This window comes from Myxocyprinus asiaticus, chromosome 48 (assembly GCF_019703515.2).
Source record: "Myxocyprinus asiaticus isolate MX2 ecotype Aquarium Trade chromosome 48, UBuf_Myxa_2, whole genome shotgun sequence".
Lineage (NCBI taxonomy): Eukaryota > Metazoa > Chordata > Actinopteri > Cypriniformes > Catostomidae > Myxocyprinus > Myxocyprinus asiaticus.
Window position 1 is genome coordinate 8,297,309 of NC_059391.1, and position 24,989 is coordinate 8,322,297.

A 24,989-nucleotide genomic window follows, 5' to 3' on the forward strand; every position below is an offset into this window, starting at 1 on the left:
AAATCTTATGAAAAATGTGTAGCACTTTCCTGATGGATTCAGAAGTCCCCAAATGTCTGTAAGACCAAGATTTTTACACAGACTCTGTACTGTCAACGTTGCTCTAAAGGGTCTACACACTTTTGCATTACATTTTGGTGGAATGCCTGTTTTCCGCCAATTCAGAAATACATTCAAATGAGGCATTGTTTCCAACATTTTCGAGCATTTAGCCCATTTGATTTACTTAATGACTGTTTGTTTATTGTTTTCATGGTGATTGTGAATTCTCTAAATTTAATTAATGGCTTGCTCTCTGTTCAGTGCATGGAGCTGTGTCAACCAATCACGAGTTCGCCTAGGCAACAAGGCAAATCGTTCCTATATTCCAAGTGTAGTGCACAAGTCTTCTAAAGACATATAATAATGTTATGAGGAACAGAGGGAAATAGTCAGGAAATAATCACGTTAACATAAACAGTGGTAATCGTGATTCGAATGTTGCATTTTTGCTCTACAATTTTATTTTTTAATCAACTAATGGTTAGGTTTAGGGTTGGGGTTTAGGTTATGGACTAGGGTTAATAAAATATGCATTCCTGTTCACTGTATTATTTCATTTACAACTAAAATACAACTCACTTTTGGCGCCACCCTGTGGACAACACTTCTGGCTTTAGCCACTGGGGGCAGTGATTTGAATTTCAGCAGCAAAACATTCAACCTGCTGTTGTTGAATTCACAGTGTGATCAGTCTGTTCATGCTTCACAAACTTGGTGGGCTAAAAATTATTATTAGCACAAAATCATTACATAATCAGTTACTTTTGTCATTAAATGTGGTTAACAAAAACACATTCACATTTACACCTTCTTCAAACGTAGTCAGAATTCATCCCTGAACCTCTACAAATGTGTTTGTTTTTTTTATTGATCGCAAAGTGTCTTGATTAATTACACCTGTCTTTTATGCACTGTGGTCAGGTGCTATCCAATTGAAATGCTATCACTGAAAATGCTTGTTAATGCCAGATACAGATAAGGAAATGCTTTCCCAGTATTTTCTTGCTTTTAGTCCATTTGATTGTGACTTACTGGTCACTGTTATTGTTTATTTTATTCATGGAGATCCTGAATTACCTCAGTTCAAGTGTCGGCTTGCATAACGCCCTCTGTTCGTGCATAGAGCGTGCATAGAGCCATGTGTTGACTCTGGTGGACAAGTTCAGGAGGAAGCATGCTAGTCGAAACAGCACCCAGGCCTACAGGCTCCATATCTGAGAGTGGGCGCACACACTGGACCTTTGTGCTAGGATATATGCGGGGGCTGACTGAAACGCTCCAAAAATGCAGGGCCTAATTAGGTCACATATGTGCTGGACTCTGCACAAAAGAATTGCTTCCTCCTACTGCTGTGCAATTTAATTGTTGGGACAACTATACATGAAGACAACTGTTTCTGTCGCATAACCAAAGTGGGTTCCTTCTTTTATGTGGAAGCAAACCCATACTTGAATGACAGAAGATTGGAATGGGTGTTCTGACAGTGACAGGCTTCCTTGTAAGTCAAAACACCCTGAGGAATAGTGGTTCTGTTGGAGTTTTACTGTTACACCTTTCTTTGTGAGCAGTTTCTGGATGATACTGGAATGGCTCCAGTGTCGAGTCCTGCAAAGAGCTTTTGTTCAACTATTATGTCCCCAGTGTACTACGAACTTAACTCTCTATAAGGTGGTCTGTGTTGTCTCCTTCCTGATGCTATGTATGTAGACTTTAGGTATACAGTGTCCCATTCAATGTTAGTGAATGGATCTTTTCAGCACAGTCAGTAAGAGAATATTTAGTGTTGTATAAATGTGGTGAAAGCTTATATAATGGCAAATGGGAAAGAGGATCTTGTTTAGATGGTTAATCTTGTTCTGAGAAAAGTCTTGCAAAATTCATGTGATGTTCATATGCTGTGTCTGTATGGAGACCCTACCCCAACCCCTAACCCTGGCAGCAGCAAATAGGAATCTCACAAGTGTTTTGCAGTGCAAGGTTTACCATATAGATTTCACAGGACAGTATGATATGGCATAGTGGCTAACATGCACGTCTGGTAACAAGAAGGTTTCTGGTTTAAGTCCCGACAAGGGGCGAGCCATGAGCTATCACCATTGTGCCCTTCAACAAGACACATAAGCCCTGGTTATTCCAGGAGGGCTGATGCTGTAATAAGTGTAAACGTTTCTGCTGCATTGTCAGAGCTGTGGACTAGTTGTTATGCTGCATTCCATTGCAAATCAGATGTGGGATATTCCATCTTGATGTCTCTGATCTCCAACCATACCGGCATTCCATTGCCTGATGCTTGGAAGATGATGTATAAGGAAACAAAAGTGCAATGCTCCTGGTAGCTTTGCAGGATTATCAATGGAGATGTCTCCTAGCAGCCAAATTTAGAATAAACTATGCAATGCTTGAATTTGTTCTACATGCATACAATTATCCAAAGAGAGTATAATTTACCATGTTTTAAACACCAGTACCTGCAAATGTTTGCTAAACTAGTTTTATTATCATATAATGTAGGAACTTTGATTCACTGATTCTTTTTATTTGCTTTAAAAGGAATGTTTATCATAAACTTTGTAGATCTCCCTAGATGCCAACATGTTTATTGACGTCATGCATCTCGGAGAAATTGAGTTTCCAAGTTGCAAGTTCAACTTCAAGTGCCTACCCATTGCACTTTTCCTAGTAGGAAGTTGAAAATTCTGACATTCTGAGTTGAATGGAACATAGCATTAGTCTGTGTAGTTCTGTTGTTAAGCTGTGGTGCTCATTTTCAGGTTTGGAATATAGAAGTAAACTACAGTGGGGGCCTGGGTAGCTCAGCAAGTAAAGACGCTGACTACCACCCCTGGAGTCCAGGGAGTGCTGAGTGACTCCAGCCAGGTCTCCTAAACAACAAAAGTGGCCCGGTTGCTAGGGAGGGTAGAGTCACAAGGGGTAACCTCCTCGTGGTCACTATAATGTGGTTTGGTCTCAGTTGGATGCGTGGTGAGTTGTACGTGGATGCTGCGGAGAATAGCGTGACGCCTCCACACGCGCTACGTCTCCACAAGCCACGTGATAAGATGCGCAGATTGATGGTCTCAGAAGCGGAGGCAACTGAGATTCGTCCTCCGCCACCTGGACTGAGGTGAGTCACTACGCCACCACAAAGACTTAGAGCGGATTGGGTATTGGGCATTCCAAAAAGGGGAGAAAATCTCAAAAAGAAAAAGAAAAAAGAAAAGAAAAAAAGAAGTAAACTACAGTGGTGCAAACTTCATCAAATATAATTTTTGCATTCCCTGTTACTCCAATAGCAAAATAAAACAATCCACTATTACATTTTGACAACTTGCCAAAAGATGAAAAAAACAGAGGCCAGTGGATTACTGCAGTCAGAAAGATACCAAATTAATGCCAGGGAAATTCGACACAAAGAACAATGTTATAAAATGACACTAAATAAAAAAATAATTTTAAATATTAAAATTTCTGCTAGATTTATGCTTCTAAATAAGCAGAAATGCATTAACAAATACTGTAAAAATAAAAATAATAAAAAAAGTCCATTCAATTCCCTCCTCTTTTTGCTATTGCATCATTTTAAGAAAAAGTCTGTTAATGACACCTTACTTATTATGTCATACATTGGCTGGAAAACTGAATTGCAATACCCACTATCAAAAGAGTTAGATCACAGCCCATTCAAATAAAGCTGAACTCTGATCTCAACTTTGTTACACTAGCAATGGTCGCTGCTGCTCATAACACCGGTAATCACCAACTCTCACTAAAATGTAATAACTCTTTGTTATAGAAAATAGCTGCTAAACTGAACACCCTTTTAAAGTGTAGATATGTACTTTATGTTGCATTACCCTTGCAAAAGGGAAAAACATATAGACTGAAGAGAACTGAAAGGAAGGTGAAAGGTGGCAGGCCACTAATGGTAGACTAGATGTGTTGGGCAGACAAGGTGTTGACTACTTTGCTTATTTCTTGTGGATGTTTTCCTAGTAATTGCCACTCCTGAGCTTCCTTCGAGCCTTCTCAGATGACAGAGCACAGGGAGGTGTGAAACAGTCATGTCTTGACATGTTCACTTGGTCAGAAAAGGGAATGAGTTCATACATACACTCACAGCTGCATGCTCAACTCCATAATGAATTAAAATTTCAGACAAATTCATTATCTTTTCAGTATGTCTGCTTCAGCAGCAAAAAGGAGGATACATTATGAGTGTTGACACATTTACAGTTTAATTTTAACCACAGTGTTATTCAACAAGCAATGTTTACGTTTTTGTACAATATGATTCGTGGAGCTTCAAGCAAGCATCACTAATGCAATGTCTCAGAAAGGAAATGAATCATTAGCAACTGAGAGTTTGAACTCAGAAGGTGTGGCGGTGCTCTTGTATTAATAGCATGAATCTTTGATGCAGTTTGCTATTGTTTTTTTTGTTTTTTAACCATGATCCAGGTGGCTTAGCATAGCATGCATGCTAGCACAAATGTCTTGACTTTGCATATCTCAAAACAGGACCCATTTCTTCTTAACACAAATTCCTTGCAATGAGTTGGAAACCAATCTGTCAGCTGCCCATAATTTAAAGAACCACAAGATGAGATACAGCAGTCATGATTAACTGAGCCATTTGTGCTTCTCATCCATGACGCCCGGTCTGTCTGCTTATAATCTACTGCGATCTGTCTCTGAGGAAATATTGATTCTTCTTTTAACAGGGTGGGTCATGACTGTTGCTGAATCGTGCTTGTTGGGTCTTGTTGCAGAATAGACACCCTCATACACAGAGCAACACTGTTGCAATGCCTGCAAGGAAAAATACACAGTCGTGCTAAGTCACGCAATCATGCTAGCCCACCCAGAACAGTACAATGTATCATTGTTGTGACCAAGTACTTAAAACAGATCAAATGTACTCATAAATCACATTTTGGTGAATCAGTTTTATAAGTTCAGAGAAAATGTTTGTGTGGGCTTTTGGATTATCTCAAATTGTACATTTGTACAAGGGCCTAAGAGTGCATCATTGTTGTAGCTATTACAAACTAAAATTCCATTATGAAATATGTGCTCGTCCTCCATTTCTGTTGACCTAAAAGACCTAAGAAGACATTAAAACAGTTCTTGTCAGAATTCAGTGAGCAGCTGAGGCTCACTTGTTTTTACAGTGCATGCATAAAGCAAGGAAATTAAGACACACCTAAGTTGAACTTCAAGTTTTGACTTTTAAAAATCAGTTGCAGGTTTTGACATGCCCTGTCAAATTAAAACATCATGCAATTTATTTAATGACCTGCTTTCACAACAGATGTTTATACAGGTGTATAATATCAAAAGAGATATCATTGAGGACCTCAGAGGAAGGTGTGGATGATTTGAAAGAGTTTCTTCATATGTCGTCAGTCAGAATGATTTGCAAATGGATGAAATTCAATACTGTTGCCACACTCGTGGGCATTCTAAAAAGATCAGTGCAAGGACATACCATAGAGTCTTCAAGCAAGTGACCGCTGAAAGAACCCTCGGGTGACAAGGGTCCGCAGGTGCACCTTCACTTGATAATGTTCATATTTCTGGAACCTACCTCAAGAAAAACACTAGCCAAAAGTGGTTTTCATTGAAGTGCAACTAGCGCTAAAGCATTGCTGTATCAAAATTGGTAAAGCACTCTGCCTGGCCCTGCAATAGGTTCACACCTCTGTCCTTCTGTCCACCAACCCAGAACTTGCTTTTAGCAACTGTTGTGATCTAAAATTTGGGAATGTTGTCGAGAAAAATAATGATTGTTTTCCTTCATCAGTGAGAACGAAGTAGAACAATTCTTACTTTTTACTACCACTTTCACTCTTTCATCTTGCATTAATCACTTTTCCTCTTCCTTTCCGTTTCTTGTCTTCTGTTTTATCCTCCAATTGCAGTTGTCATGATGGACAGCTGTACTGGGCACAGTAAACAAGACCCAGCCGCCTCAAGCACAGCTGTGGGGGGTGTAATATGTACAAACATGTATGTGCCGGGGGTGGGGATGGGGTACTGAGTGTGTATATGTAACATAATCTGCTTCCAAGATTTCAGACATGAAAAGACGGCAAAAGAGAAGTGTTGGAAAGCCAACACTGACCCCAACATTGCCTGGCCTGTTGAAGCTGATCCCCAACCATCTTCTGGAGCTTCTTCTGACTCATTAACACTGTCTTTTGAATTAGGTTGAGGATTTGGCTTGATAAGCTTGAGTCAACATACCACCAAGTAGACGTCCACCCATCATGCATATCACTGGTGAAATAACTAACATAGGCTGCAGATGGAGTAGATGCATCAACTGTCATTGGCCATCAACACATCTGAAGATGGCAGTGCTCCATGACATACAAAACATAGCCCTCAAAGAATCTTTCAAGTTCAAAATGTTCCCTGTTGACTGAAGAGTGGTTAAATAGCTTTGAACCAGAAGGTTGCAAGTTCAGACGCTGTAAGAAGATGGTCCTTGAGTTATCACCATTGAGAGTTTGAGCTAGGCACTTCAACACAGCTTGTTCCTGGGACACTGTCCTAATAATTTAACATATGTATTGCAGTTATATGGTAGTGTTACTTTAGGGTGCATGAACAAACTCCACCAGCCCTCATGGTAGAATCTTGGCAGAACGATTCCCTCAAATGATTTAATCTGTATTGCTTTTAATTTTTAATTTATATTTACTAAGGCAAGGAGTCGGTTCCAAAAAGAATTGATTCTTTGATTCCAAGGCATTGGGAATCGAAAGCGGACTCCAGCTTGATTCCGCTCAGGAAAATCGATTCCACTCAGGGGCATCACATTATCTTTTGTCATTCATATAAAATATGCTTGATATTGTGCTGTTCCTTGTTAGATTTTACTTTACCTACTGTTTTCTTAAGAATTTAGAAACATTGTCTAGAATCGACTCTTGGAATTAAATGTTTTTTTTTATTTATTTTTTTTTTTTTATTGGAATCGAATGGATTTCAAAACTTCTGAAATCAAACTTCAATGGTTTTTGGAATGGCTATTCACTATGTGTCAAATGACAACTAAAAAAACTAAATTAGGACAGTTATGATAAGAATAATGATCATAAATTCATAGAATTATCATGTATCAAGACCAACAATCCTCACAGCTGAAGCACTTTGAAGTACATAAACATTAAAATTATTAATGACATTCCAATAGCTGGAGCTCTGGTGCAGCAGTTAGTCCACATATTCCTAAAATGGTGCTCATGTGGGTGATGTAATTTTTAATATGGTTTTCATCCCGCTAATGCTCCTCAAATTAATTTCCTGTCACTTTCAGGTGTATCTGTAGAGTAAAAGAGTCAAAACCCCAAAAATTATCTTAAAAACAAACATGCACCAACATTATTTAGCATTTTTACTCATAATACCATAGAGCTGAGACTGTCTGGTAAGAAATGCCCTTGTGGAATGGTGTCCATTCTCAACTGCTTTTCTGTGACCTTCCATTCCTTTTATGGCACCTTTTGGTCTTCCAAATGTGGGTGTCTTTTTTTTTTTTTTTTTTTTTTTTTTTTTTTTTTGGTTTATGTGCTTGATTCAGTTTAATGTGAGGTGTATATAAGTTTAAATACAGTAGATTTTCCTAGGTTCTATGATTTTCTATTGACATTTTGGAGGATCCCTTTTCTGTTTCCCATACATACACTTGTACATAACAGTCCGTTCTTTAAAACTCTCCCTGAGGAAGATTTAATTGTGTACATAATACATGATTTTAACAACAGAACAGAGTCAACGTCCCATTACAACCACTTTGGGGAGTTTCAAAGACAGTCAGTCATATGGAAAAGTGATATCTAGACTTGTATGATCCTTTACTTCCGTGTGAGCTGTAATTTCTTGATCCTTGAATCATACATATTGATTTATAATCAGATTTACAACAAGCTCTGACCCCAATTCATATTGGATTCATCGAGCCAAAGAATAGATATATATATAGACAGGCTATTGTATAAAGGATACAATAGAGCATTTCCTCTGCGGCTGGACCCCTAATGTGCAAATTCCTCCTACGCTTTCACTGTAATAGCCCAGCCAAGCCCAAGTTAAACAGTCGCAACATAAATCATGAACTCATAAGAAAAGGCACAGCTGCTCCTAGCACAGGTGCACGGAATTCCCAACCACATAACAGGACAAAGTGTAGGAAGAGGAAATGAGGTAGTGGCTTTCTATCTGATCATGTGTGGGTACGTCCACACATGTATGAGTGTGAAATAGAGCCGAGAGAAATAGTTCATCACCAGTCAAGCATCACTATGCATCAATAAGGCAAACATCGCTTTGACTATTGCTCATAGTTAGGGTTAGTGATCTGAACAATGATTTGACCCCTAGGTATAGGACTAATAATTTTTCGACTGACGAATATTAAATGAGCAAACATATCCCATATACTTGCTTAGAAGGAGGGAACCGAGCCACATTTACAGACCAAAGTATGATAGCAACTTGAGATTAGGCTCTTTTGAGCTAGTAACTCCCTTGTAACCACATATCAACATTGCCACCCACAACACCCTAGCATCATGGTGATGACTTGGTGGCATGGGCAAGCACTACTCATATTTTCTTTTGTTGTACTTACAGAAGCATGATCAGATGGGTATCAACATCATTGAAGACATTTTTGCATCAGTTTCAGCATGATCTTCCCTCTAGTACCACTGATAGCATATTGCACAAGCAGGAAGTAATCATGTTCACATAAAAGATGGTGAGCGCGATTTGTAAGTTGCATTTGAACTCTAACCTTACATTTTTACTCCACTGATGGTTAGGTTTAGGGTTCGGGGGTAGAGTTAATAAAAATGTATTCACCTGAAAACTGGAGCTCACCTGTGCCCTTATGTTCAAAAACACTTCCTGCTTCAGCCACTGGGGCAGTGCTTTGAATTTAGTACCCATTGTACACAGGTGCCACGGTTTGTTCCTATTTAACGTATTGCACCTTTCACCCATCGCGACAGAGTTTAGCTTAAGAAAATCAGGCTACAGTTTCTGAATTCACAGTCAGATCAGTCTGAACACAGACTGATTACAGTTAAAGAAATTTCGACCTATTGTCGCCAAATTCACAGTGCAAGCAGTCAGACTGTATGAACTTTGCTAGAGTTACAAGTAATTGGTCAGGGGTTTTCCAAGATTTGGTCTATTAACACCCACAGACGTCCCGGTGAACATTGGCTAATTTAATTCACAGACAGCGGGATTCCATCACTAAACCACTTCTGGGTATATGAGTGAGTAATGAGAGGTCAAACATATTGAGAAAAGTGTATGCCAGGGACTTTCCACCAGGAGCTCTAATATGTTTCTAACAGAATTTTAGCCAGGCTGTGAAAGTGCTGAAGTATGAAAAACAGAGACCCAATAGCAGAGGAACAGTTCATAGGATTTATAAACAGAAATTTAGAGCTGTCACTGAGTTGTGGAATCTTCTGTGTAAGACCAGCTGACATGCAGCACACTAAAAAGCATCCACTCTCCCGACACACGGGCAGAGAAAAAAGTATCCTCCGTGGAAGACCGCTGACATGGAAGATCCGCTGATACACAAGACAGGAACAAACTAGGCAGAGAGAGTGAGGTAAGTACTCAACATAAAACAACAATGCTTCAAACATTCAGTCAATACTGAGCAACATTCAACATAGAAAATTTAAAAATTCAGCAAAGGACATGACACATGAGGTAATTAATATAGGCAGGAAACAAACAAGGGGCAGGTGCCGCTCACAGCTGAAAGTTGTCATGATCAGCGTTCCCATGGAAACAATCATGGTTCCCAAGGAAACGCTGATTCTGCTTGCCAGCGGCACCTGAAACACATGAGGGCAAAACATAACAAGCCTTGACTGAAACAAACAGGGGACGATGATGTCACGGTCCTCGTCAGACAAAAATTCAAGCTGACAAGGTGACAGCACTGTGACATCACCGAAGGGTGCATGGCGGTAACTCGTGCATGGCGGTAACCAACAACCAGACCCTTGCGCCCACACAAAGCACGTACACAAAAAACAAGACAGACTGGGGATGATGATGCCACGGTCCTCATCAGACAAAAGAGCGCACAGTAGTAACTCACGCAGTGGTCAACCTGACCAGGTGACAGGACCGTGACAGTACCCCCCCCAACTGGAACATCAAACAAAAAGCAAGATCAAAAAAATGAACACTTAACAAAGAACAGAAACACAAAAACAGTTTAAGGGAAGGGGCGGGGTCTGGTGGCCTGGCAGGAGGTCTCAGGGCAGAGGCGACACAGGACTGGGTGGCTGCTGCTGGAGAGGGGGCAGTGAACTGGGCAGCTGCTGATGGACAGGGTTCAGTGGGGAGTGGCTCAGGGGGCAGAGCCGTGGATGACTCAGGCGTGGGCACTGATCGCATCAGGGGAACGGCGTCTGCAGCCGTGAGCACTGGCAGCTGCAACGGTGGCTGTGTGCACCAACAGAGGTTGGGGAACGGCCTCCCTGTCCATGAGGACTGGTAGTGACAGGGGAACAGCTTCCATGGCTGTGGGCACTGGCAGGGGAAAAGCCTTTGTGGCAGTGAACACAGGCAGTGACAGGGGAACAACCTCCGTGGTCGTGGGCACTGGCAGTGGCAGGGGAACAGCCTTCATGGCTGTTAGCACAGGCAGGGACAGGGGAATGGCCTCCGTAGCCATGGGCACTGGTAGTGACAGGGGAACAGCCTCTGTGGCTGTGAAGACTGACATGGACTGGGGAACAGCCTCCGTGGCTGTGAGGACAGGCAGTGACAGGGGAGCAGCATCCGTGGCTGTGAGCACAGGCAATGACAGGGGAAAAGCCTTCATGGCTGTTAGGAGCAGGCACTTAGTTCCTCCTCTACCTCCCCTGGGCGGTGATCACACTGCAGCATGGCCGGATCGAACACCTGGCAAAGCTCCGTGCAAATGCCAAAAACAAGGTGCAACAAAGGGCGTTTATTGTCCCACATGGCGGTTCCCCAATCAGTGGCCCTTCCGGTGAGTCACAGGATGATGTAAGCCACCATCATTCTCTCCGAAGAGAAGGCAGAGGGCTGTGAGGTGAAGAACAGAGCACATTGTGACAGAAAGGTGCTACAGGATCCCACCTCACCTGAGTAGGGAGCTGGAGGAAGGATGCAAGCTTCTTGGCACCAAGGGGCGTGGGGAACCACCGAAGCCGATGGGGGTGTTACTTGAGAGGAACCAGCATCGGGAGATGGGTGAAGTTGTTGGACCACCACGGTGAGTTCAGCGAGCTGCGATGCTATCATCTCCAATGCCCGATTAGATGCGGAGATTTGATACTGTTGACGCCCCAGTTGAGGACATGTGCGCCCACACAAAGCATATATACAAAACACAAGACAGACAGGGAATGATGATGCCACGATCCTTGTCAGACAAAACCCTACCTGACAAGGTGATAGGATCGTGACATCCCCAGAGAGCGCATGGTGGTAACTCACGCACAGCTCACACAAAAAAGGTAAACAAAACATGTACACAAAACACAAGACAGACAGGAGACGATAAAGCCATGTTCCCGTCAGTCAGAAACCCAACCTGACCAGGTGACAGGACCGTGACAGTGATTTACCAAAGAGAGTTGGCACCTCGGGCCCCTAAAGATTTGTTTAACTTTCTCTTGTTCTCATTCTCTCTCTACATGGCTTTTCTAGACAGCTGCAGAGTATGACACATTTATGCTGTAGATTGTAATAGATGGAATAATTACCAAATTTTCAGATACAGGATACAGTGGCCCCAAGAAACATTTGGACTCTTAAGCCACACTTGAAATGTATGAATGTCTTTGCAGCAAATAACTAGAACTTTTCTCAGAACCAACTTCTTTTTCTGACCCATTTTCCACTTGCTTTAACCAGCTGGTCACAATATAATTTTCAGTGGATGTATGTTTTCCTTTAGTTCACACAGGTGTTCTAGCAGAGTAACCAGAGGTGTAGTTCATCAAATTTTCTATGGACATACTGTATTCCACTAGAGTTTGACAACCTGAAAGTGTACAAATACTTTGTGTCTTTGTATGTCAAATATTGTAAAATATTATTGTAAAATGTTTCACTTGAAAAGTGTTCTAGCGCTATCTTTCTTTAAAATAATTGCCATTTGGTTAAATATTTTGTTGCGTAGAGCAATAACATTCATACATTTTTAAGTCTGTAAGTGTCTAAATACTTTTTGGGGCCTTTTTATATTGATTAAACAGGGTTTGATATCAAGTGGTGTGTGTTGTGCACAATGGCTTTGTTCAGACAGGTAACAAAAATCATATTTTGACATATCTGACCCAAATCTATTTAAAGGAATAATTAGGTTTCAATACAAGCTCAATCAACAGCATTTGTGGCATAATGTTGATTACCACAAACATTAATTTAGACTTGTCCCTCTTTTTCTTTAAAAAATCTGGCTAACAGTAAGGCACTTACAATGGAAGTAATTGAGCTTAACTTGTATTGAACCCAGAATATTCTTTTAATTAAATCAGATTTTCTCAAACCAATTCAAACCATAATCATTTTCAGTATTTTGATAGGGATTTTTTTTTCCTCATTTGAGACGCAATATTTAAGTGACGCAATGTACATTGTAATACAGTCTATATCTGTGTCTGAATGAATCCATTTTCACTCATTCTTTCTACATTTAGTGATGCATGTGCACTCAAAAAATAAAGAAATCTTTTAGCCAGTTTAACACATTTCAATTTCATAATAAAATTCCATCTAATCATGTTTAAAAATATTTAATTACTAAAACTTAAATTATTAAGTTATTTATTTCATTAAAAATGACAATTCAGTTTGATGGATTTGTGTTGTGAAATTGACATGTGTATCATATTTTTTATTTTTTATTTCTATTTTTTGTGGCATTCGCTATACAGTATATAGTAAATGGGTGAACAGAGATATTTTGGACAGTATTTATTTGTTACTCAGTTGTTGTAGAGTGAAGTCTTTTGGCATTGTGTTGAAACTTATGATGTAGATGAAGTGGTAATATCTGGAAAAAGTTTTTTTATGACCAATAAATAAATTAATAAAATAATACCTGAGTGGTAAAACTGAGGGCATAAAACGTGTGGCTATATGCACATTTGTTTTTTTTTTTTTTTTTTTTTTTTTATCACACAGGAAGGAACTTGTCAAGTCTTTGACAAATCAAATTGAATTATCAACCGGCATTCTCAGAATGCCTGTAGCTTAACATTCATGTTATTTTTATCCAAACACACAGACATGTACATCCATAAATAACTGGAGTGTTGCTTCAATGGAAATGAGGCATTAGAACGCAAAGAGTTACAATACCTCTGTACACAAAAAATTTTCACCATGTCTACAATATAGAGTCCATTTTCCATTTGTTCAGCCATCACATTTAAATGTCACATGAATGTCACAAGAGTCACATTCTTTCACCAGGTCTCTGATTGGCTCTTTTTTTAATTTGTGCAGTCATAGGACAAGAATGTGAGGTATGACTCAGGTGTGGGTTTACCTGACTCTATGGCAGATTCCAAACAAACACTTTAGCCATAAATGTAAAAATTGATGAAAGTGACAAAAGCATAAACCTGTTCGCACAGCATCAACATAATTCAGCAATACAGGAAATTGGCAATTGTGATACAGCAATCCAAACGTGTGTCCACATCAGCGTTGTACTAATTTGAGTTTGAATAATTCAAATAAGAGTGAGCTAGTACAAAAAAATACATATACGCATTTTACTCCAATTGAGACAAATCATCATAATTATTATTATTTCAAATTTTTACGAGTTTAATAAGATACTGGATTGGTTTAGTTACTAGCTGTTAGTTGTTTCGTAACCAGAAAGTGAGGCCTGCCTTTTGCATCAAGAGTATTTGACTTTACTGATGTCCCACAGGTAGTAAATGAGCATTTGAACATTTAAAGAAAACCAGATCCACTTCATCAGTTCTGCTTACCTAAATTAAAAAAAACATTTTTAGATGAAAAGTGCGTATAATTAAGCTTAGATTCCATTAAGAGGTTGTATATGCTTTAATGACTGATATTTTGGGGATATTGTGGGACAATATTTTTTAATCAATGTTAGGGATAAAGGACTGTGATTTTAGATGCTTTGGACTACACAATTACATTTCTTTGATATTAAACTAGCGGAAGGCAAAGATGATTCATAAGGGCATGTAAAATTATGACTCCCAGGATCAAACAAGTGACCTAGTGGGTGCGGCTTATCTTTCAGATAAGAGACGTTTCCGCTGTGAACCCAACCCTGGGTATACACTCTCCAGTTCCACCTACATGAATGACTATGAAACTTTATGTTCTCATTACTATCTGTCTATCTGTAAAAGTCAGGTACAGAAAGTAAACACCCAATTCCATTGTGTCTCTGTTTAAATTGTCCAGGGTTCATGGCATTCAGATAAATGTGTTCCAATCCTTTACAAAACACACAGTTGTTGGCTGAGGTTGTCATATAGAAGAATGAAACTTATGAAATTATATATATATATATATAATTTCATAAGCTTCATTCTTCCATATGACAACCTCAACCAACAACTGTGTGTATATATATATATATAGATATATACACTGGTGGCCAAAAGTTTGGAATAATGTACAGATTTTGCTGTTTTGGAAGGAAAGTGGTACTTTAATTCACCAAAGTGGCATTCAATTGGTCACAAAGTATAGTCAGCACATTACTGCTGTAAAAAACAGCACCATCACTATTTGAAGAAAGTAACTTTTGATCAAATCTAGACAGGCCCCATTTCCAGCAGCCATCACACCAACACCTTATCCTTGAGTAATCAGAAAGAGATGTGGAAGAACGTCATGGTTACTTTCGTAACCTCCGTTCCCTGATGGAGGGAATGAGAGGTTGTGTCAATGTAGCGACACTAGGGGTCACTCTTGGGAGCCCCAAACACCTCTACTTTTTTGAAAAAAGGCCAATGGGAATTGGCGAGTGGAATTTGCATGCCACTCCCCGGACATTCGGGTATAAAAGGAGCTGGTATGCAACCACTCATTCAGGTTTTGTGCTGAGGAGCCGAGACCAGGTCCTGGCCATTTCAGCGGGTTGTTCATCGTTGTGGCAAGAGGGACACAACGTCTCGTTTCCTCCATCAGGGAACGGAGGTTACAAAAGTAACCATGATGTTCTTCCCCTCGGTATAGATGCACTGAAGGGGGAGGAGTTTCTACAAAGCATGGCGACCGGGGGCAGAGGGGCCTCTGCCCAAGGAAGATGCAGTTTACTGACAGGGAAATTATTTTGTGGAAGATATCACATGGGGTCGACTTCGGGGAACCAGCACATGTGGAGCACTTACTTCAGTACAGGGCATCATTAGTGCACATACTGGGCTGGCAGCAAGTTTCTCGTAAACTCAGCTGCCAGAGGGCTAAGGAGGAAAGTCATCCAGGGATCACAGTCTGTGAACACGACTGGGAGTCAAGAGCGCACGTCTTCACCTCAAAGGATGGGAAAGGCCCTATGTGCAAGTGGTACACCCGGCCAGTTGTCCCGGAACTTACCTGCTCATGCCTGTCAATACACGGGACGAGACCGGCTCAACCCGGAGATTGTAGAACCTCGCAAAGATGTTGGGTGCTGCCCAGCCCACTACTCTGCAGATGTCTGCCAAAGAGGCGCCACTGGCCAGGGCCCAGGAGGCCGCCACACTCCTGGTAGAGTGGGCTCGTAACCCCGCAGAGGGTGGCACATCCTGAGCCTGATATGCCATCGCAATGGCGTCAATGACCCAGTGGGCAATCCTCTGTTTGGAGACAGCGCTTCCTTTCTGCTGTCCACCAAAGTAGACAAAGAGCTGCTCGGAGCTTCTAAAGCTTGAAGGTTCACCACCTGATCCCTAAAAGGGTTGGTCTGGAGGGATTCAATCTCCTAGCGCCTCTCAGGAACCTGATGATCAAGTCATGCTTCCCCAAGTACTTACCATCTACTGTATCGTGATGAGCTGAAATAGCGGCCACATACACCTTCAAGGTGGAGGGGGACAACCGCCCCTCCAGCCTCTCCTGCAGGAAGGAAAGCACTGATCCGACTGCGCATCTCTGGGGGTCTTCGCGTCGGGAAGAACACCACTTAGCGAACAGACGGCACTTCAAGGCATACAGGCGCCTCGTAGAGGGAGTCTTATCCTGAGTGATCATGTCTACCACCACTGTGGTAGGCCACTTAGGTCTTCTGTGTCCCGTCCAAGGGCCAGACGTGGAGATTCCAGAGGTCTGGTCGCGGGTGCCAGATGGTGCCCTGTCCCTGAGAAAGAAGGTCCTTCCTCAGGGGAATTCGCCGGCGGGGCGGGGGCTGTTGTGAGGAATGTGAGATCCAAGAACCATGTCTGGGTGGGCCAGTAGGGTGCTACTAGGATGATCTGCTCCTCGTCCTCCCTGACCTTGAACAGGGTCTGTGCAAGTATGCTCACTGGGGGAAACGCGTATTTGCGTAGTCCAAGGGGCCAGCTGTGTGCCAGCGCATCTATACCGAGGGGTGCCTCAGTCAGGGCGTACCAAAGCGGGCAGTGGGAGGATTCCCGGGAAGCAAACAGGTCTACCTGTGCTCGATCGAATTGGCCGGACCACCTGGGGGTGGAGTCTCCACTCTCCCCTGAGGGTAACCTGTTGTGACAGCGCATCCGCTGCATTGTTGAAGTTGCCTGAGATGTGAGTGGCTTGTAGCGACTTGAGGTGCTGCTGACTGCAGAAGAGGAGACGGCGGGCGAGTTGTGACATGCAATGGGAGCGTAGACCGCCTTGACAGTTGATGTACGCTACTATCGCTGTGTTGTCCGTCCGGACTAATACGTGCTTGCCCTGGATCAACGGCCGGAACCTATGCAGGGCGAGCAGGACTGCCAACAACTCTAGGCAGTTGATGTGCCAACGCAGCTGCGGGCCAGCCCAGGAGCCGGCGGCTGTGTGCCCATTGCATACAGTGCCTCTGCCCGTCTTGGAGGTGTCTGTTGTAACCACGACGCACCTGGAGACCTGCTCTACGGGAACCCCTGCCCACAGAAATGCATGGTCGGTCCAAGGACTGAAGAGGCGGCGACAGATCGGCGTGAAGGCCACATGATGTGTCCCGTGGCGCCATGCCCATCTTGGGACTCGAGTCTGGAGCCAGTGCTGAAGCAGTCTCATATGCATCAACCCTCGTGCAGCTCTTTTAGCACCTTGGCATGGTGTACTTGCAGGAGAGTCATGGCGTGCAGGGCAGAGGCGGCTTTTCCAGCGGCACCGTAGGCCCCAGTCGTCAGGGATGACGTAAACCTACAGGCCCTGGACGGGAGCCTCGGGCGCCCGTGCCAGGTGGCGGCGCTCTGCGGACACAAGTGCACTGCGAGCACCTTATCCACCTGGGGGATCACTGAATACCCCCTGGCCGCTCCACCATCAAGAGTAGTGGAAGCGAGGGAGCTAAAAGACTTTGACCGGGCAGTAAAAGGTGCCTCCCACGATCTTGTCAGCTCCTCATGCACTTCCAGAAAGAAAGGAACCGGGGTGGGGCGTGGCCGTGGGCGGCGCCCCGAGCCCAGTAACCAATCATCGAGCCGCAAGGGTTCAGAGGAGAGTGGAGGCTTCCATTCAAGCGAGCGTGCTGGGGAATGGGAGGTGCATGGGGGGATACCCGGTGGAGGTGGTCCCATTGATGTCCCCAAATCGCCCCCAGTGCTAACCGACACGGCCTCAAACCAGTAGGTAGAAGGACCAGTGCGGGGAGCCGCTGGGGTGGATTGCTTTCTTACGAAAGCGAGCCGCGACCGCAACGTTGCCATGGTCATGTTCTCGCAATGAGGACATGATCCATCCACGAACGATGTCTCCACGTGGGCAGCGCCCAGACACGTAAGACAGCGATCGTGGCCATCAGAAGCGGAGAGATAAAGACCGCAACCAGGAATAACACACAAACAGAAAGACATCTTTAAAAAGACGTTCCGTGTGTGCCGCTCTTTTTGTGAATGAAAATATACTCTTTTAGGATATACTCTCTTTTTTCGCTCTGCCGAAGCACCAGGGGCGTTCTCTGCACTCCACGGGTGCAGAGGGGGAGAAGCCACTGAAATGCGCCGTAAATCCAGCAGTTTTGAGGTGCGTCTTTGGAGGGAAATTGAATTCAGTGCACTGAATACAACCGCTTGGCTCTGAAGAGAAAATCTGAATGAGTGGTTGCATACCAGCTCCTTTTATACCATATGTCCGGGGGAGTGGCATGCAAATTCCACTCACCAATTCCCATTGGCCTTTTTAAAAAAAAGCAGAGGTGTTTGGGGCTCCCAAGTGTGACCCCTAGTGTCACTACATCGACACAACGTCGAGTGAGTGACAGATAGGGAACAAGAGGATAAGAACATCAGAGTCTCTAGTTTGAGAAATAGATGCCTCACATGTCCTCAGCTGACAGCTTCATTGAAATCTACCTGCTCAACACCAGTTTCATGTACAACAGTAAAGAGAAGACTCAAGGGTGCAGGCCTTATGGGAAGAATTGTAAAGAGAAAGACACTTTTGAAAGAAAAACAAAAAGAAAAGGTTAGAGTGGGCAAAGCAACACAGACATTGGACAACAGATAATTGGAAAAGAGTGTTTCTAGGATCAGCTAGACTATAAGGTGCATGAGAAGTGCCCGACAGGACAGCCACATCTATGGCAAGTGCTACAGGAAGCATGGGGTGAAATGTCACCTGAGTATCTGGACAAACTGACAGCTAGAATGCCAAGGATCTGCAAAGCTGTCATTGCTGCACATGGAGGATTTTTTGATGGGAAATCTTTGAAGTAGTTTAAGAAGTTCTGAACATTTTTTTCAAATTTTAATAGTAATGTTTCACGTTATTAATGTCCTGACTATATATTGTGATCAGTTGAATGCCACTTTGGTAAATAAAAGTACCAATTCCATAAGAGCAAAATCTGTACATTATTCCAAACTTTTGGCTGCCAATATATTATATATTTACTTAAGTAGCATACAATATTTCATTAAATGATCCTTAGTAATTTCAAGTCAGGTGATGTCCATGCTGATGATGATATAGGCAAGATTTAGCATAGTCATGAAAAAAAGCCACTATGTAAAAAAATAAAATAAAAATAAAAATCTATAAGCTAATTCATATCTGTATAATGACTTAAGGCTACCAGTCAAAGTTTTGGACACACCTACTCATTCTTTAGAATTCAGAATCATCAAAACTATGGAGCAACACAAATTGAAGTATGAATTATTATGTAGGGACCAAAAATATTAAAGAAAGCAAAACTACTTTTTTTTAATTTAAATAAATTTAATATTCTCATTTCCTCAAAGCAGGACCGGCACCAAGATGCGATCTTTGGAGGGGCATTTTTATCTTTGGGGCTGAACCTGGCCACGCTTCAAAGTATCCACCTTGAAGCATCCTTGAATGCTTTTAAAAACATTTTAAAGCAGTTTCCATACATGCTGGCAGCTTTTTGAGTGCTTTTTCTTTACTATTGGGTCCAACATATCCAATAAAAAACAAACAAAAAATAAAACATTAAAACATTTTATTTTTATTTGAGTTTTATAAATAAATTCATCCATAGGCACAAATAATATTTGTCTAAAAATACAGCTAGAGGTGAACTGGCTCCCTCAGCTAAGTCTGGTTTCTCCAAAAGAGTTTTTCTCAAGTAACTAACTGGCATCTAATGGAGCTTTTGTTCCTTGCCACAGTCACCCTTTGGCTTGCTCACTGGGGTCTTAAAGACAAAAACGATAGGACATACTGTACTTTTCAATGAACTTTTCAATGAAGCTGTTTCACTTTAAGACACTAAAGACACTGAAGACATCACAGTATGATGTTCTGTAAAGCTGCTTTTAAATTATGTCCATTGTGAAAGTGCTATACAAATAAAACTAGACTTCAAAAATTCAAGCATTAAGCTTTTCCAAGATCTTAAAAAACATTCAAAAAACAAAAATTCAGTCACGTCTGTCCAAACGTTTGGCTGGTACTGTATATAATTTGTAAGAATAGATCTTCGTTATCTGTGTTACATCAGTAATACTGTTTCACCATAATTTTCCATAAATGACTCATAAACAATAAACCTCAAAAAGAGGATAGGGCACTGTAAATAGCTATGACATGTGCTAGTTATAAATGTCATCCACATATCTGGATATATCCAGATCTCCAGGGCCGATAAGATAATACAAACCAAAACTGAGCCGCCAAATCTGTCATGATCCCATAGCTGAGGGGGTAAATTAGTGAGACATATTTCTTGACTCAAAGGGGCATTGGTACTGCTCCTTAGATCAGTGTGTACCTTTGATCTGCATTGTAGCTAAATACAGCTTCAAAGGTAATCTGTAAAGCTGTGTAATACCAGAGAGAGGTTTAGTTTTCTCGCTTCTACTTCCGACACATGCACTTACCTTGACTAATAAGGCAAAGGACCACATATGTACTCCAAACTCCATTTCTTAAACCCCTATATTTCTAATCTGAGCCATTTTAGTCATGTTTCACTATGTTTTAGCACACAACAATGTAATATAATTCCAGCTGTTGGCAATTTGATTAAATATCGAAATATTAATGTTGACACAAATGACACAATCTTGATTGATTGCCTTCCTGTAATCATATGACTTATTGGATCCCCAGTTGATAAGGTGGCGCCGTTTATTGTGCTTCGGGTGGATCACATGTTTAATAATCTCCTTTACGCCTATGCCTGTTCACAAGGACATATCTGAAGATTATAGCCTCAATAAAACCAATCAAAGGGATCCGAAGGATCATTGTTCAGCTCTCGTCTTATCTTTTAAAACATAATAGATTGAAATGTTCCAGTATAATGAGCTTCTTTAAACATGTTTCAGGCAGTGGGTGTGGCATTCTTGCAATACAAGTGTTTTGAAATGCCACACAACAGGTCTATTGAGCTATTTATCTAACACACAATGATGCCACTTATTTGAATGGAGTCACTTCCACAAGAGGGGACTTTCCAATCCCTGAAGAAATGTCTGGCTTTCCTTCAGAATACATATCCAAAATGCATAGCTATGTCATAAATTGTTTAATAATGATTGTATGACCACTGCAAAAAAAAAAAAAGGGTGCTGTTTTCCAAACTACTTATAAACAGTTTTTTTATGAGGACATTGTCAAATATTTCAAATGATGACAATCAGTCAAATAAAAGCTGAGTTTCATGAAAATTTATTTAAATAAATATTGAATACATATTGAAATAACTTAATACAACATTGGTATTTGCAGCATTCCTTTGGAAAAAAAAATAAATAGACACATTTACATGTAGTACATATCCAACGCCTCATATCAAGCCATATGGAGGCTGTTAATAAAGTTCAAGAATTCAGTCTTGAGTGTTGGGTTTGGCTTGTTGAAATGTCAGGTTTCCAAAGACCTTCATGGACCAGCTCAAAGATTGTCCTTTTCCCGAGCACATGGGCTCCTTTCAGACATGTCGACATTGTCTTCGCTTTGGTCGAAGCTTCAAGATTCAATTCTATGTATCTCTAAGCAAGTCAGAAGAGAAAACTGAATAAGTGACTTTTCTCCTATACCACCATGACTAGCCTATATTCCATTATTAATCTGTACATAGCCTCTATGCCATTGCTAACCTATATACAAATCAAATATTTAAATACACAGTAGGTGGTCATGTCAAACAAGAAATGAGTTAATTATGTCAGATGATATTCATGTTAATTATGTATTCATAACCATATCATATATTGGTTATGCTTAATTTAGAATATAGGTGATAAATATATAAATGACATAATTCACATGTTTGCAGATTATAAGTAATATCTCACCATATATGGCTTGGATCAACATCTCATGGTGCTCTGGCTTGGCATCTTTCCTGCTGTCCCAGAGACGTGTTCTCTGAATCCTGTCGGGTTTTAAAGTCCTGAATGGCTTTTCTGTTCTGGAAGTCAATCAGAGCCATTGTGATCACGGCATTCCAGCAGTTCTCCTCGCCCGAGCACCGAAAGTCAATCTCCTTATTGTCTGTCGTTACAATGGTGAAGTAGACGAACTTGCCGGTGCGTTCGACACAGTCGACCTTCTTAATGGACTGAAGCTTGAGCTCCTTGCTCTTGGTTTTCTTCTGATTATCGGCGTAGATGTTCAAGCTGTCCGTGGTGAGAACGCAGGTCTTCCTTTTCCAGAACTGGAGAAGATTTTCGCTCCTCTTCTCCAGCTCTCCCTCTTTCAGGATCTGGGAGATATCAGACCCCGTCATGTTTTTGGCAACAGTAGGTTTATGTGCGAAAAGACAAGAATACGAATGTCCGAGAGCTTCGTATAATCTCTTTTGAAGTCTCCGACCGATACTGCACTTCTTCATGCGTGCAAATCCAGACCGATGTGAAAGGACTCGTAGCAAAGGCAGAGTTTATAAAGACACCGGTGTCGCTCGGCCAACCTGACGTCACATCAACTGTTGCATGAGTAATCAATGGAGGCGAGTAGGCGGAATTCTGGCACTGGATCCGTGGAGGATGAAGAGCGCAAACTTTATGTCGCCGACATAACACAATAGTACATTTGGGATTCGCATACAATATAATTGTTTTCTGTAAAATTTAGATATTATAAACTTAATGACTTTATGATTTCAACAGCTTAATTATTCTTTATTTATTGTAGATATAATAATATAATATAATATTCCATTTAAAAGTTTGGACACACTTGACTGAATTTTTGTTTCTCATATTCTTAAAAATGTGTATGCAAATCTATGTGCCCATTTCTTTACAAAACGAACATTTAAATATTATGTTCAATTCATTGATGAATTGGACCAGGTGGATGTAGATAGATAGATAGATAGATAGATAGATAGATAGATAGATAGATAGATAGATATGACAGACAGACAGACAGACAAATAGATAGATAGATAGATAGATAGATAGATAGATAGATAGATAGATAGATAGATATGACAGACAGACAGACAGACAAATAGATAGATAGATAGATAGATATGACAGACAGACAGACAAATAGATAGATAGATAGATAGATAGATATGACAGACAGACAGACAGACAAATAGATAGATAGATAGATAGATAGATAGATAGATAGATAGATAGATAGATAGATAGATAGATATGACAGACAGACAGACAGACAAATAGATAGATAGATAGATAGATATGACAGACAGACAGACAAATAGATAGATAGATAGATAGATAGATAGATAGATAGATAGATAGATAGATAGATAGATAGATAGATAGATATGACAGACAGACAGACAGACAAATAGATAGATAGATAGATAGATAGATAGATAGATAGATAGATAGATAGATAGATATGACAGACAGACAGACAGACAAATAGATAGATAGATAGATAGATATGACAGACAGACAGACAAATAGATAGATAGATAGATAGATAGATAGATAGATAGATAGATAGATAGATAGATAGATAGATAGATAGATAGATATGACAGACAGACAGACAGACAAATAGATAGATAGATAGATAGACAGACAGACAAATAGATAGATAGATAGATAGATAGATAGATAGATAGATAGATAGATAGATAGATAGATAGATAGATAGATAGATAGATAGATAGATATGACAGACAGACAGACAAATAGATAGATAGATAGATAGATAGATAGATAGATAGATAGATAGATAGATAGATAGATAGATATGACAGACAGACAGACAGACAGACAAATAGATAGATAGATAGATAGATAGATAGATAGATAGATAGATAGACAGACAGACAGACAAATAGATAGATAGACAGACAAATAGATAGATAGATAGATAGATAGATAGACAGACAGACAGACAGACAAATAGATAGATAGATAGATAGATAGATAGATAGATAGATAGATATGACAGACAGACAGACATATAGATAGATAGATAGATAGATAGATAGATAGATAGATAGTATATTGATCATCAATAATATACTACACTAATTTGGAAGCTTAATTTTTTATAAGCGACAGAATGACTTGATTTCTATAATGAGGCAATGAAGAATGAGTCAAAAGATTTCAGTTCTTTTATTGGTTCTACATCCACTCTATACTAACTTTGTGTGGGTGTAATTATTGCTTCATATCCTGATTTATTATAAAGAATATGGCAATCCCTGATCCTCTCTTGAAGGTAGGTTGGAAAGTTTTTCATATGGTGGGTAAGGGACCGTCTGAAAAGCCCACACAATGTGCTAAAACTGTGGAGCCATTGGAGCCATATATATATATATATATATATATATATATATATATATATATATATATATATATATATATATATATATATATACACGCACACGTGTATAAATGTTCAATAAGATGTACAAATTACACAGATCAATGTATTAATACAATCACTGAGACATAAAGGCAAGAAGCACAGGTGAAGGGAAAAAAATTAAAATAAGTAAATAAAAAAAAATTAAATACATGTAAATAAACACAGATGTATACATAAATAAGATAAAGTAGATAAATAATAAAAATAATTATATATAGTCATGGATCAGTAAAGTTCTCAGAATATAAGAAAAGATACACACATTTTATTATTACTAACTCAAAAAGCATGAATTGCTAAAACTGTGAAGGACTTGGTAAGGGACCATCTGAATACATGGTAATTTTTTGGTATTATTCATCTTCAGTAATAATATTACTGACTGGTACTGCTGCTCCCTATAGCTCTCCCCCACCCCACCCCCAATTACCAACAAAAGCCTTCATCGGCCAACTAACAAAGGACAATGCATCTATGTGAACTTCTGCAGTTAA

At 40.6% G+C, this 24,989-nt stretch overlaps 1 protein-coding gene across 1 annotated transcript; it reads right to left on the minus strand.

Moving 5' to 3' along the window:
* Nucleotides 1-21,335: 21,335 nt before the first annotated feature.
* Nucleotides 21,336-22,550, minus strand: LOC127437847 (pleckstrin homology-like domain family A member 2). Its single transcript, XM_051693064.1, has 2 exons — nucleotides 21,981-22,550; nucleotides 21,336-21,674 (listed from the first exon to the last, which is right to left on the minus strand). The coding sequence occupies exon 1, from the start codon at nucleotides 22,517-22,519 to the stop codon at nucleotides 22,004-22,006; it is 516 nt and encodes a 171-aa protein (XP_051549024.1). The 5' UTR covers nucleotides 22,520-22,550; the 3' UTR covers nucleotides 21,336-21,674; nucleotides 21,981-22,003.
* Between the last annotated feature and the right edge of the window lie 2,439 nt (nucleotides 22,551-24,989).

Bases quoted from the DNA above. Each gene is read 5' to 3' on its own strand.
- LOC127437847 (XM_051693064.1), bottom strand. From the start codon at position 22,519: ATGAAGAAGTGCAGTATCGGTCGGAGACTTCAAAAGAGATTATACGAA.